Genomic DNA, 14,136 nt, shown 5'->3' on the forward strand with positions numbered 1-14,136 from the left:
AGGTGGAGGGGGCCAAAGTTAAATATGAGACCGGAAATTAGGTGGGCGGAGATTACCTCTCAGGCTGAAACAGGAAACACAGTTTCTCTCATGTGTGGGGAGGACCCACGTAGCAAAGTTTCGTGACATCGCCTCCTATTGGTTGCCAGCGTTGGGCTCCTGTATTCGCATATCAGCATTACAACATTCTGTAGTGTGGTGTCCGCATGGAGAAACACCCAAAAATCACATCATTAAGGTGAATAAGTCAAGTGAGATCCTGTACAACTGAGCCTTCAATTAGAAGCTTCGAATTCCAACCTCGATAGCCTTCAACCATGATCTTCAAATACTACCGAGAAGATCCCAACTCAAGTCGTGCCATTACATCGGTGGTGCAACCTTGGTGTGGCGAAATTACACAGATCCCTGCACGAGATCATCAAGACTCGAACTTGTTAATAGACCACACGATAAAAGAAGCCCAACGCCCACCCACTATAAGCCCACCTCGATCGCTCGAGCCTATGTCGAGTTCGCCCCACCTCGACGCTCCCGGAAGAAGAAACGGAAGCTGTGGCGATCGCGACACGTCCAGGACTCGAAGCTGCTTGGTGAATACTTTTTCTTTTTCTTCCCCTTCCTCGTCGTGTTCGTGCTTGAATGATGGGGAAATCTTTAGCTCCTCATAATTCGTTCTTGTTGCTGAATCGCTGTAGCTGTTACGCCTTCTCGATGATCTTGGTGGGAAGAATCTGAATCGCTACAAGTTAGTCGTTCTGAAACCTGCCATCTCTCGTTACCCATCGATATGTTCTTGTTGAACCCTAGGAATATAGAGTTAGGTTTGGCTATTGTGAACTAAACGTCGTTGTGCTTTCTCCGTTTCATGTTTGATTGCTTAACATTTTGCTGTAGGATAAAGGCAATCAAATAATGGTAAGTCGAGGAACTCGAATTGAGTAAGAGATATGTGATGCATATTAATTGCTTGGAATACTTTTTTCTTACCAACTATCTATAAATGAGAATTTGTTAGCTGATCATTGAGTCGTTTTCTCCTGTAATCGATCCGGAGTTTCTCCACGTCTTGGACGCTTGATTTTCATTTTTCTTTGTCTCTTTGCTTATTCAAGATATCATTTAGCGAAAACGACAAACATCAAAGAGTAAGAAAATAATTAACTGAGCGTCAGGCAAATTATATTCATAATTCATCTGTAGGTGCACACTACAAGTCGATTTAAGCTGGAGTACTGAAAAGGGGGGCCGCTGAGACAGAAGAAGTGTTTGACAAAGTCATGTAGAAAACGGTGATGACATTTAATTCTTAACAAAGCAGTTTCATTATCTGCTTTAGTAGGGTTTTACTATCATTATCCTAGTTTATTAGGATACTTTGCTATTATTTCGGTTCATTTAGGTAAAAAATCTCAAGGAAATATCTAGGGATGACAAGAACATCATTCTTGTTCCTAGAGTGAATAACATTAGATTACAATACAAAAATGTTGAAGATACGTAACAATAATAATCTGATATATACATATATTAGCGGACGAATATATGGAATTAATACATAGCCTAATAGCTTAAGATTTTCAGGTATAGTATATTTTCTAATTAGCATGTTAATGCCTCATCCTATTTGGCATTTTATCTACAAGGATATCTGCCAATCAAGTGATGTCAAAACCCAGAATTCTGCTTTAAAATGGGTAATGGTGGACTGCCTTAGCCACATATAATTGTCTTCTCTGCAGTTACTGTACATCTGTATATGAAAATATATAAAATGAATTTGTGCCTGTATATGACTACATGCACATTTATCTACTTCTGAATGATCATACCTACCTGCATGCTCATGTTCAAAATGATATTGATCACTTTATAGACTTAATTATCTCTTATAAGTCCTATTACTTAACATAAAACAATCATTTGTATCTATGTCTGCCAACTATGTTGTATTTGTAGTCAGCTATATCTATATATTATATGTTTATGAAAACATTTGCATGCATGCATGCATCCTGATATATGTATAATCACTACAGCATTCTATTCACAGCAGTTGTAACAAAAATATAATATCTGATAAAAAAAGCAAGGACATATATCCCATGGGAAAAATATATATTTGCAATTGATATGTGTAGGCTGGTTAATTTTTTTGACAGTACAGAAGTACTCATGTAATCAAACTTCTTTTCTGGTAAGTTTAAGGTTTGAAGTATCCTGATTTAGCCTTATAAGACATAATGAGCAACAGTCATCCTATCATGCAAAAGTCATAGTCATTTGATTTTTTTTTTTTAATCTTCATAAAGTCTTTCTATGTGCTAGGCTCTTTATATGGAATGTCCACTCTTAAATGTGTGGGTTATAAGTAAATTGTCTTCTTTTCTGAAGTGACTGGAAGTAACTTATCCGATTTGGATTATTTTTTAATTTAACAAAATGTTCTAGCATATGATTTTTATTGGTTTATCGTGTTGCCCACAAGGAATAATCTTCAAGAATGCATAGATCATATAGTCTAATAGCAACTATTCATTTAGTTATTACAAGCAAAGATAATTTAGTTGGAAATTGTGACATAGTCTGGCATTTATCATAAACATTGCTCAACTTTACATCTTTAAGTGTGTGGGAACAATGCCTTTGCGTTGAATCTTAAATGGGTCATAACCTTTCTGACAGTCTTGCTATTACTCCTAAATCTCTAGGAAATATAAATGATCCCCATCACGAACTACACTAATATCATCAATTTCTGCTTTCTCTTGGTTGATCACTTTTGTAGGATGATGTCCCACAAACTTCTCACCTGCAACTTTTTGCAAGACCCTGATTACAGCAATGAAAAATGTAACACATGAACTATTTCTGACTTACACTTTGAAGCGTATTTTTATTCTTCTTTGTCTTCATAGATTATTTAAGTTAGAAAATTAATACTAGCCTATAATTGTCCAGTAGCACTTGCATATTTTTCTTCTTTTTTTTTTGCTGTTGTTAAAAATTAGGTCAGAATACTCACCACCAATTCTTAGGAGCTCCTCCATTGTGCCAGGTAATTTTATCATCTTTGCAGTTGGCTGTCTTGCTGGATTTTCCTTTTGAGAGTACATTTGAATGGTCACTCTTTTGCTAGATAGTTTCATGATATTGTTCTCTGAAACATGGCTGCCACTTTGTAAATAAGAAGTTATCAACATTTGATTAATATTTGGATAATGATACCAGGAATTCCTTTCCCTGCTGCCATGGCTCTTAAAGTTAATTCCATTTTCAGATGCTATCATGTCAACAGATTCTAGTTCATGTTCTCCAAGGAAGCTTTTCCTGTGTCCAATACTTGATAAAAGCTCAAATGCACCCTCATTGTCATATTTCTCATGTTTGTCTTTTTGTCTCCACCTGATACTATCAGCTTTGTCAACTGCTTCTGCTTGTTTGAGTGGAATGTTGTTGCTTTTGTTGTGTCCTCCCCATGTAGGGAACCCAGTTTGTTGATCAGCATGGTCTACTTTTGGATTGGCCTGACCAATTGGAAGTTCATCAACAATGCTGATATCCTTGTTATTTTCTGCCTCAGATAGCAAGTTTCCTCCATCCATCTGTTCTAGTGCATGTAGGTTCTGAACTTGATTATTAACTCCATCTTGAGCATGGTTCCCGTTCATGTTCGTTGGTCCTATGTCAAACCATTCTTTGAGGAGTGCTCCTGGGTCATTTTGCTGTACTCCGGGATATAACCTTGCATGTAGCCTTAACTTCTATAAGATTTAAAATAGAGAAACATCAACTCCTACAAATGCCAAAAATGCTAAATCATGTTCTATATTTAGTTAAACTGTTCTGGGTGATTCTTGAATATACCTGGAAAAGATTTCTCATGACAATAGTTGCATCCTGTTTGCTTTCTCGAATAGTGCTGAAAAATACAGACCTGCTCAGCCTGAGAATTTGTGCAAGTTCAATGGTTCTTATGGTGAATGGCTGTGGTATGTGACAGAGAACTCCTATCTCCCCAAATACTTCCCCTGCAGTTACCCTCTCATGAACCTGAAATTGGTATGTGGTCACACTTGATATTGTCAACATTGGACATCCTAATGTGCTATCGGTACTCGTTCTATGAGTCTTACCTTGTCAACCCCATCCACATGTGTTCTCATCTCCTACAGACAAGATGTCAAGCAAAAATTAGTCCTATTTATGGGAGGAATTGATTCAAATATCTTCACGACAGGCTTAAGCAAAGAATGCAAAAGAGACGAAATTGTACTAACCACTGTTCCCGATACTACTATATATAGATCCGTTGGGGCTTCATTCTGAAGTATCACATCTTCTTTTGGTGGAAAATACTCCGCTTGCATTTCTGTCACCTATTAGTTTCACAATGGTCTTATCAGCACAATGCATAAATTCAACCTGCCTAGGTTGTAATTGATCACTTGGGATTGTAAGCCTCACCAGTTGAAAAATGAGATTGTAGGAGACCTCCTGGAAAAGATATACTCTTCGAACAATGGGAAAGAATAGACATTCAGCTATGCTTGAGCGAATGGCCTTTGGGAGACCATCAAGAGTCTCTTGCTGTTTGAGTTCCTCTGTCTTGAATCTTAAGCATATGTGAGATAGCATCTGTTCCCCTATGTGTTTTGGTAGCTTATTTCTTGATGCAAATTCAGAAGCAGCGTGAATGGTGTCCCTCTGAAGATCATAATGAACACTTACTAACAGAATATGAAATCCAAATCCTCTGTTGAATAGTTCTGGTATATATTCTTCAAGCTATTTCAATAGTTCTCTTAACCCTTTGCCAAAGTGATCATGCATTTCAATTGATCCTATCAATGAAATAGATTTAAGAAACAGAAAATCTTTTTTATTAGACTAGTTCTCTAGAATGACTTGTGCAACCAGATGATTAAAAACGACACACTTTATGTTCTGGGTTATGGACTTTTTACAGTATCTTGCAAGTACTGGTGATGCATGCTATGATATTTATTCTTATTCTAGTAAATAAGCAGGTATAGGGTAGCTGACGCAAAATAAGACAGCTATAACAAACTTGGAGGAGATAGGACATACAAAGCTTTTTGTGCGACTTGTCCCATGGACAACAAGGTTCGTCATATTTCCAATGAGGTAAGCTGTCAAACCCAGATTGAAGAACATGTAGAAAATATCAAATAGCATTTCTCTTGTGTTTTCAGCATGCAAATCACCATAACCCGTAGTTGTTAGTGTTGTAATTGACCAGTATATCGATGTTACATATCTGCTCCACAGGCTATCTTCCCTGAAGTTTGGTATCACTGCACCGATCCAGGTTCTTCCTGGGTCAGGGTATCTATCGGCAATCATATAGTTAAAGCATCCAGAACAGTGAACCGTGAAAAGAGTCACCTGTAGTACAAAAAGTTATTGTACTGAGAACTTGTGGAGTTGTTTGAGGCAACACACTGAATAAGAAGCTTACAGAGAAAAGCTTTGTGCACCGTGTCCAGAAATAATTCAACCGAATATCCTTCTCAAGTCTGAGGAAAGAAAAATTATCAAAATAATATTTGTTCTTTTATTGGTGATATATATACTGCAGAATGGGAGGAGAAACAGACCTAGCAAACAGGGAACTGACACGATGCAGCCGCCACAGCCTAAGCATACTTAGAAGTTTAAAGCCAAGGCTATTACCATGTCTATTGAAGAAGAAGCTGATTGTTTGAAAGGGAAATGTCGAACATACATCAAACATGAACCATGTGGACAGGTACCTGTGAAGTCAGATTGTATGAAGCTCAAACAGCATCTAAGCTTCACGTCATACATGATTCACATAGAATTTAGACACTATAGTGAAGTAAATATTAGTACTTTCAAAGAAATAGAAGACAAGTAATAGTTAAAATGCTAACCTGATCGCTATTCTTTTTGGATCATCAACAAGGAGATAGGATTTGTGGTCGATGAAAGCAACAAAGAAGGTAAGTACAATGTCAATTGCAAAAAAACTATTGACTATGTTGTCCACAAGAAAGATTGTGCTTGGCAGGTATCTTAGAAATGCAAACTCAAATGGGCAGATCCAGGCTGAGTAGAGAACCAGGAGTATCAGAAACATCTCCCACAATCTGAAAGTGATTGGTGAAAATGGAAGAAAATAAACTGCCTGATTCTACAAAATGTAAATGTTAGAAACAAAGGGGCTGTTGAGTTGGTATACCTGTAACGAGGATCATATGGCGAAACAATGTGTTTCCTGAGCTTAATTGTATTGTTTATTGTTGCCCCAAGTGATGGCAAAAGATCACTGTGTGGACTGTATGCCCCGTTTCCCAATTGGAAGCCATCGCTGCAGAAGTGCTGAAAGTAGTTTGTGCAAGAGAATAGCATGGCTGCACTATGATGCTTTTGTAGTCTGATTGATATTTCAGTGGTGATGGGAGTGGTTGTATATATAACAAAGTGAAACTTGCTGTCTGTCTGTTGCCCTCTATATTATGGGCTGGTTGGTAAATGCAAAGCAAGGGGATGAATAAAGATAAAGGTCATGAGAGGGAAAAGGCATCAGGAATTTACTTGAATTTAATCATTAGGGGCAAGAAAAACCACAGATTGTGTTTTGAATTGACGTCAGAACATTAATTTTCTTGAAACAATGGATGGAGGCTTTATGTGAAAGATACAAGTTATGTGGTGGTGGAAACTCTACTTACATGTTTGTGGTGGATGTAATTTTAGAATGTCCATGTAAATTGTTGATTTGAAGCGACTCTTCATGAAACGTCATACCATATTGAGGCCTTGTGATGTTAAGTCGCTTTGGAGTTAATTTTGAGGAATTACATCATTTTAGAGTTTCTGAAACATGTCAGAAGATGGACGTGGCACCACATTTTACAATGATGCATGTTTAGTTTAGATTGCACCAACTCTCAGTAGAGGTATTCAGCTTATCGTGATGGATGGTCACAACAGAAAGACTTCATTTTCTTGTAACTCACTCACCATTTTTGAGTTTCCTGAAACTTGCCAGAAGATGTTCATGGCACCACATCTGGTGATGCATGTCTAGTCTATGAATGTTCCAAGATGCTCAGAAGAGCTATTCGTCTAATCCTGATCGATGGTCATGACATAAAAACTTCATTTTCTCTCTTCACAGTGAGCTTCATAAGTTTTCCCTGAACCATATTGTTCTTCTTGGCACAATGACATTGCATTCTGATGGCAGTAATCTAGCAAAGTTCTATTATATTTCTAGTGTTGGCCTTGGAATTTGTGACATTGTGAGAAGTAGCAATTCAGTTCATGCATCATAAAACAGTAATTCGAAGATCAAGTCAGATTATGTGGCAACTCAAAAGGGTTACAAGTGCCACTTAACTTTGTGAAGCCATGTACTATGTCGGCAGATGGTTATCACAGAACTTCAATCCCAGCCCTTTTGGATGAACTGTTGCTCAATGAAAACCATGTGGTCGGATCTTTGTGAAGATCTATCTATCCATCCATGATGAATGTCTGCATAATGTAGAATAACTCAGATGTCAAACTTCGTGGTGGGTGTCATGACTCAATGATTGATGCAGAGGAAGAATGGGACATCACCTCTTTGTCACAGGGTCTGTTGCTAAGGTTGTCATGGTTATCAGGAAGAGCCGAGGGTTTACAGCATTCAAATGCGACATTTGAGTTCTCTGTACTGACTGAGCACACAGGATACAGCACCTTAGAGCTTTTACCATATTAACAGCTTATGTTCCCTTCTGTCTTCCCCTCACTGGACAAAGAAGCTAGGGGAAAGAACATCTTAAATGCCATAGGTCTGGAACCTGATCCACATATTGGTTGGTTGGTTCTTTTATTTTTAACCTCCATCACTAAATAGCTCGAGTCCCCGATGCTCTGTACAATAATTTGGGATATCTTCCATTCTTTGGTTAGCTCACCTCTCATGTCCCATCTCATGGTCCCTCAAAGTGAATTGGTCCACATAATTGAAAGGTTCTATGGCCTAAGGATTAGCCCACTGCTTCATTAGTGCTTCTGTTATCATTCAAATGGATACTGCATAACCTGATCGAGATTTGTAGATTGGTGTTATTGTTTTCTCCTTCATTTTTGGTGTGAGACGAATACGGTGGCAAGACTCTCCTTTAGCTCTTTGTGGTTGCTTTTTGAGATGTACCATGACATTTGACACAGTGTAGCTTGTGAGTTCTACATGGCACCCCAGTTACCTCATCTCAACTGAGGTAAGAAGGCTGTTGTTACGTCGGTGACTAGTAATCCGCTGTTATTCCGCATTATCCACTGTCAGCTTCATCTTGTGCAATGTATTAGCTGGGGATGATTGATCATGAAACATTCTCTTAATCTCTGTTGTCTTTCATCAGGCACGTTTTGGTGCCGTAGCATGTTCTTATATTCTATATGAAAAAGATGCACCATCATTAATTTTTTGGCTGTTGTCTTAGCAGTGGAACTTGGTGGACAGGCAAAGGCAGGGTCAAGGTGGACCAACAAAGTATGGCTTTCCCCTGGAGTCCTGATGTTTGGTGGTCCTCTTGGAAAATTGGAGGTGCAACTATTATCATGCCTCAATATTCCTTGGTACTGTGACATGGATTTTTATATCCGCACCTGCAGATATTGTGTGATATTTCATGATTATGTCGACCCAAAGGACTGGTTCATCCTTATCATAGCTATCTAATATTGTCTCTAATGAATGTTGCAGCTCGTGAGTTCCTTTCTTTTACATATCAGTGAGATGCTGGACCATTAGTTTCATTGTTTAGGTCATCTACTGTTAACATCACAGTTACGCGATGCTTATAAGAACTAAAGTGGAATATCACTACCATCAACTAACAGTCCTTTCTTTTTATATTTCGCAGGAGTACAACACTATTCATCAGCAATCTTTGACGGTCTCTTGAGCATTTTAGCTTTGCAGAGGTGTTGTAGCGAGGACCGTTCACCATGCTGGTATCGAGTGGTTTGATCATTCAAGCAACCAATCTCCCTCATCCTGCGTGGCTCTCTCACAAACCGCAAACCATTCATGTGCTGCTCACAAGGAGATCATGCCTACCCCTCGTCCCATGGTGGCAGGTGGGAGTTGACATAGATCACTTTCCAAGATTTCTGATGTTTCTGTGGAGTGAATCAGCACCCAAACATTTTGTCACCTCTCACCAGCTTGATGAGTGGGATTGATCTAGTGGATTTCCCATCCCCCAAACTGGATAAAGGAAATCATCTGTTGAAGACTGTTGATTGGACTAGATCATGAATGACATGGAAAGCTTGGTCATCTACGCAAGAGGATTGAGTGTTGATCGCACTAGATTATGGTATTAAGTGATGCAAACACCTGCATGCGACAAGTGCCGGATTTGTTGCAAGGAATAACATCACGGAAACAATTATTGTGATGACTACCCAACACCTAAACAGCACACTACTCATGGCAAAGACTGTTGTGGCTTGGGATGACGGCCAACCACCTTCATGTTTAAACTCCTGCTGTGGAAGGAGATTCTATCACACAGATTATTTATGTCGAAGAAAATGGTATCCATGTGCCTACCACATGATATTTCTGAGTATGGTTTACCATGGATCATTGTCGTCGGCATCCGACTGGGCTGCAACTTTTGGGACCGCCATGACCGTCTCCAGAGATGGACCGTTTGTTTCCCTGTGGATATTCGGGTATGAATACTTCTCTTAGCTTCGCAGTAAAATTCATTCCCTCTCTTTTTCTTTCTGAAATAGATGTTCCATATTGTCATCCTCTTGCATCCTTAATCGTCTGTCTTTTCCTAGTGAGCGATAACTAAGATAGAATTATGCGAAAACTGGAGTCACATAGATTACGGTGGCAAGAACACTCGTAAGCTTGCAATTTTTGTTGGAACAAGTGGAAGTGGTCTGATTGACCTAAGGATCTTTTGGAACATGATATGTAAGAGGAACGATCATATGCTTGCTGGTACTAACTTACCTAGGGATCTTTTGGAGCATGATAGATATGTATTGTTGATTAGTCATTGAATGAAGTGATTTCTTTTCAGAAAGTGAAATATTGATAAAAACACAACAGTAGAGTGGATATTTGTCATGCAATCCATAAGAACTTTAAATGCACTATGTAGTCAGAAAAAACACAACTTAGTACCACCCATACGATGAGAGAGAGATTTTATCTTGTTCCAAGTTGCATGTACACCCGAAAGGTGTGATGGTCAAAGAATGCATCCGGAGGACAAGTCATCTTTGTGCATACAAGTCATATCAATGTTCCAGTGTTCCCCTTTAGGTACAAGTCATATATATCATCTCGAAGCATCGTAAAATCCCCTTCCTTTTGGTTGATGGCTTCCTACGCCATGCATCTTTCTACAGCATCGGTTCATGTTAACAAAGGTACCTAAGGGACTCGTCCAAGCTTTGCCGTACCTAAAACGGATGGTTTTGGTTCATCTACTTCTTTTTATATCTAATCCATGCTCTCCATGTCTATGAATTTTATCGTTTTCAATGTCTAATCTGTGGATATGACTGCATAGTTGACCTCCACTCAAAATCTTCAGGCTCAAGATTAGCTTGTGTCGGTGAGATTACTGTTTGAGCCCCAGGAAAGTTTCAAGATTTCCCAACTCCGAGTCGGCTCGACTCCTGCCGTGCCGGACTCGGTTCAGAATGGCGTCGACGTCGTCGTACCACGACGACCAGGACATCAAGTGGTCCGTGTTGCCAAGTTGAAGTAGAGTACCACCTGCTTGTCAAAATGCCACATTGGAACCATATGCTACGAGTCCTATTCACCACTGCATTATGGAGCGAACCCGTCCATGGTGGACGGCCGTCGTGTTGTAAGAGTCCAACGTGACTGTTCCCTCTCTCTGGAGCCAATGGAGACTGTACTCTCCACTTCTTCAAGGATTAGGCAGAGGAGTGAGATTCGACTCTCCGGGCGCCGAGAAGCTGTGTTCTCTTTGCTAGCTGTGGGAGAGGACTGCAACCAGCAGTCGCACAAGTAAATAACAGGGTGCATCTAATTGAGGTTCTCTTTCCACCTTCTAGTCATTTTGGAAGTAAGCTGGGGGGGAAGGAGGAGGGGGAGTTGACCTATGACTTAAGGTGGTCCTACCATATCTACAATAATTTGCCGAGCTATTCCCATCCACCTTCCATTCCATGGGAAACCTTATTTTGGTTAACTCGTGCAATAATTGAAGGGATACCACTAACTCTGGTTCATCGTCAGGTTTAAGGTCACATCTATAGTGGGTGCATGTTTCGCTTGATCGAGGAACAGGACATTTCTCTTCTCGATAAACGTGCGGCGGCAGACGACCGGTGATCATGGCGAAATCACCCTCGTCACTCACCTTTGTCGTTGTGACAGTTCATATTTTGTTCGTTGTCATCCTTCTCCGTCGTATGATTGTAAGTAGCAAGGCTAGGCTTGTGACATCCGGGGACTTTCTGCCATTTTGAAACTGCAGCTGCCGAATTAAGTTCTTGTTGCAATCAATTATTGCACCATTTGGAAGACGATAATATTTTGTATGTCATTTGCCTCTTCGACTAACTCTTTACCTTTTTAGATGGATGTTTTGGGACTACATAAGGTTGAAATCTAGCTAACGCATGCTAACAAGTGTTGCAGAGGTGTCTCACTACTTATAGAATCGTAACGAAGGTCCGTGAAACATGTATTTGTATAGATGTTTCAACATCCACTACTTAGCAGAGAAAGTCTCACTGAAACACCCAACTGCAATGCATAAAGTATTTTTTTGTTTCCTAGTAGTATACGATCATATTGTTTGTTTCACTTTAAGAGTGCCTTCCTTCCTTTCCTCCCCTCTCTTATTCTTCTCTTGGCCACCGTGACCATTGCTAGTGTCCACGACCAGCACTCGGAGCTGGTTACAACCTGCTCTTCACGTCGATGGTCTCTGCTCATATCTGTTCTTCGTTGTTCTGCCCTGACGATCTCCTTCACACGTTGACGGTCTTCCTCGTAAGCTGGATATGCCAAGTTCTACTATGTGGTCTTTGTTTTGCTTAGCGATCATAGCAATATCTCACCAGAGGTCGACCTCGATCTGATCATCATGACTCTCCTCCATAATAGATATGTCGAATATTATTGCATCTCACACGACAATAGGACTTCTTGCCACTGCCTCGTCATTTTCCTTCATTGCATCTTCGATCTTCCTCGTTAACATCATATCCCATTGTCGTCCTCTCAAATCGAGAATGGTAGACGGGTTCCTTCTTCATTGCACATTATCGAAGCCTAGGTTGTTGGTCTTTCCACATCAACTGGTGCCTCCTCATCTAGATCCGTTCCACCTCATAAAATCTGATCAGATTAGAAGATAGACAACAAAGACCACTACTTTATCAGATCTGATCTATTTGATCTCTTCTAGATCTAAGCTACTTTAGATTTATTCCACCTCATTCATCATATATGAACCATTCTAAATCTGATTGAAATTTATCAGAAGGTGACATCACTCATCATCAAATATGTCTTCTTCCTCTCACATTTCAATTATTATTTCATCCAAAAATAATAGTTCTTCTCGATCTACTAGGCTCAGATTCATTAATGCAGCCACTCTTCTTTCTTTCAAGCTATCTAAGGATGGTAATTATACATCATGACAAACACAGTTCACCAACCTTCTCATCCGATATGATCAATTGGGCCACATTGATGGCTCCCTCAATTGTTCATCCAAATATATTCAAATGCTATGAGAACTAATGTTAATAATAAATCCTAATCATAAATTATGATTACATCTATTTTGTAAGTCGTTCAAGCTTTGATTATTGGCTCCATAGCATCACTAATCTCTTCATATAGTACTATAGCATATGCATGGTCTAAGTCACAAACTACCTTCGTCAATCGTTCTCGCACTCGAGTCTTTTATTTACTATGAAAAAAATAATATAAGAGTAAAATAATGTTACTTATTATATTCAAAATCTAAAAGTTATTATAGGTGACTTAACTTTAATATATCATCCCCTAAAAGAAGTCATTGTTCATATCCTTAATAGCCTCGGAATATAAAGAATTGGTGATAACAATTTAAGCACGTGATCCACCAATGTCATTCAAAGAACTATATGATAAGTTAATTTATCATAAAACATATCTGAAATAAGAAGAGAGAAAGACAAGACCAACTATCACATATCAATTCAATTAAAATCTAAAGAAAGAATAATCAAAGCAACATGAACTGATTGAGCAAGATGTCTCCTAGGCACATGGGTAACACACAAAGTCATCATCCTTCATTACACTATCAACTCTTCAATTATAATGGCAACTTTAACTTAAATAACTTGGAAAATAACTTCAATAATAATCACTATAACTATCAATAGTTCTGACATCCTAACAATAATAATTAGTAAATGGCATCTTGAATGGCAACTTTAACTCAAATAACTTAGGAAATAACTTCAATAATAATTAGTATAACTATCAATAGTTCTTTAACTCAAATAACTTAGGAAATAACTTCAATAATAATCACTATAACTATGAATAGTTCTGGCATCCTAACAACAACAATTAATAAAAAGTCATATGTTAGCTTTGTGATAAAATTGGACATAATAAAAGTTTATCGATCTCGACCTAAGCGTACTACTACATCGTACTAATCTCAAGAAAACATCATGACTATTTCGATTGCTCATCCAAGCAATTAGATAGTTAACTCTGGTGCTTTCTACTAGTCATAGGTGTCATGCAAACCAATCATGTGAATGATGACACGTGTGACATAATACACACTCTTTTTCTTATTATTTATTTGGTATTTTTCTCACTTTATATTGTTTGTTGCATGTATTGTGCTATCCATGGATCTATGCGAGAATCAGATTGTGATGAGATCACGATAATGAGGCTGATTCGTCTTTAAACATAGACCCTAAATAATCCCGGTCATAGGTTACTCAATGTCCCGTTGCTCATATGGGGACACTAGGGATGTAGTGTAGGTGCTCATTGGAGAATGAGTTCACTAATTAATCCGCTTATGAAATGTTTAATAGTTGATGATACCTCATTGT

The 14,136-nt window shown here is 38.8% G+C and overlaps 1 protein-coding gene and 1 long non-coding RNA gene across 3 annotated transcripts; one reads left to right on the forward strand and one right to left on the reverse strand.

The window, feature by feature from the left end:
• Positions 1-454: 454 nt before the first annotated feature.
• LOC103989182 (uncharacterized) lies at positions 455-11,554 on the forward strand. The gene is made up of 7 exons (XR_010514467.1): positions 455-593; positions 699-748; positions 2,789-5,148; positions 5,293-8,261; positions 8,487-8,587; positions 8,907-9,726; positions 10,608-11,554. It is a non-coding gene; the product is annotated as an uncharacterized LOC103989182 (long non-coding RNA).
• Positions 2,563-6,396, reverse strand: LOC103989181 (potassium channel KAT3). 2 transcript variants are annotated; one of them, XM_009407972.3, is made up of 11 exons: positions 6,227-6,396; positions 5,919-6,134; positions 5,622-5,777; positions 5,483-5,540; positions 5,092-5,409; positions 4,468-4,707; positions 4,281-4,379; positions 4,137-4,169; positions 3,868-4,053; positions 3,026-3,764; positions 2,563-2,818 (listed from the first exon to the last, which is right to left on the reverse strand). In XM_009407972.3, the coding sequence occupies exons 1-11, from the start codon at positions 6,394-6,396 to the stop codon at positions 2,700-2,702; spliced, it is 2,334 nt and encodes a 777-aa protein (XP_009406247.2). In that variant the 3' UTR covers positions 2,563-2,699. The 2 variants fall into 2 exon arrangements, with proteins under 2 accessions (XP_009406247.2, XP_065044669.1); XM_065188597.1 differs by having other exon boundaries at positions 5,092-5,318; positions 5,410-5,540.
• Positions 11,555-14,136: the final 2,582 nt, after the last annotated feature.

This window comes from Musa acuminata, chromosome BXJ1-6 (assembly GCF_036884655.1).
Source record: "Musa acuminata AAA Group cultivar baxijiao chromosome BXJ1-6, Cavendish_Baxijiao_AAA, whole genome shotgun sequence".
NCBI lineage: Eukaryota > Viridiplantae > Streptophyta > Magnoliopsida > Zingiberales > Musaceae > Musa > Musa acuminata.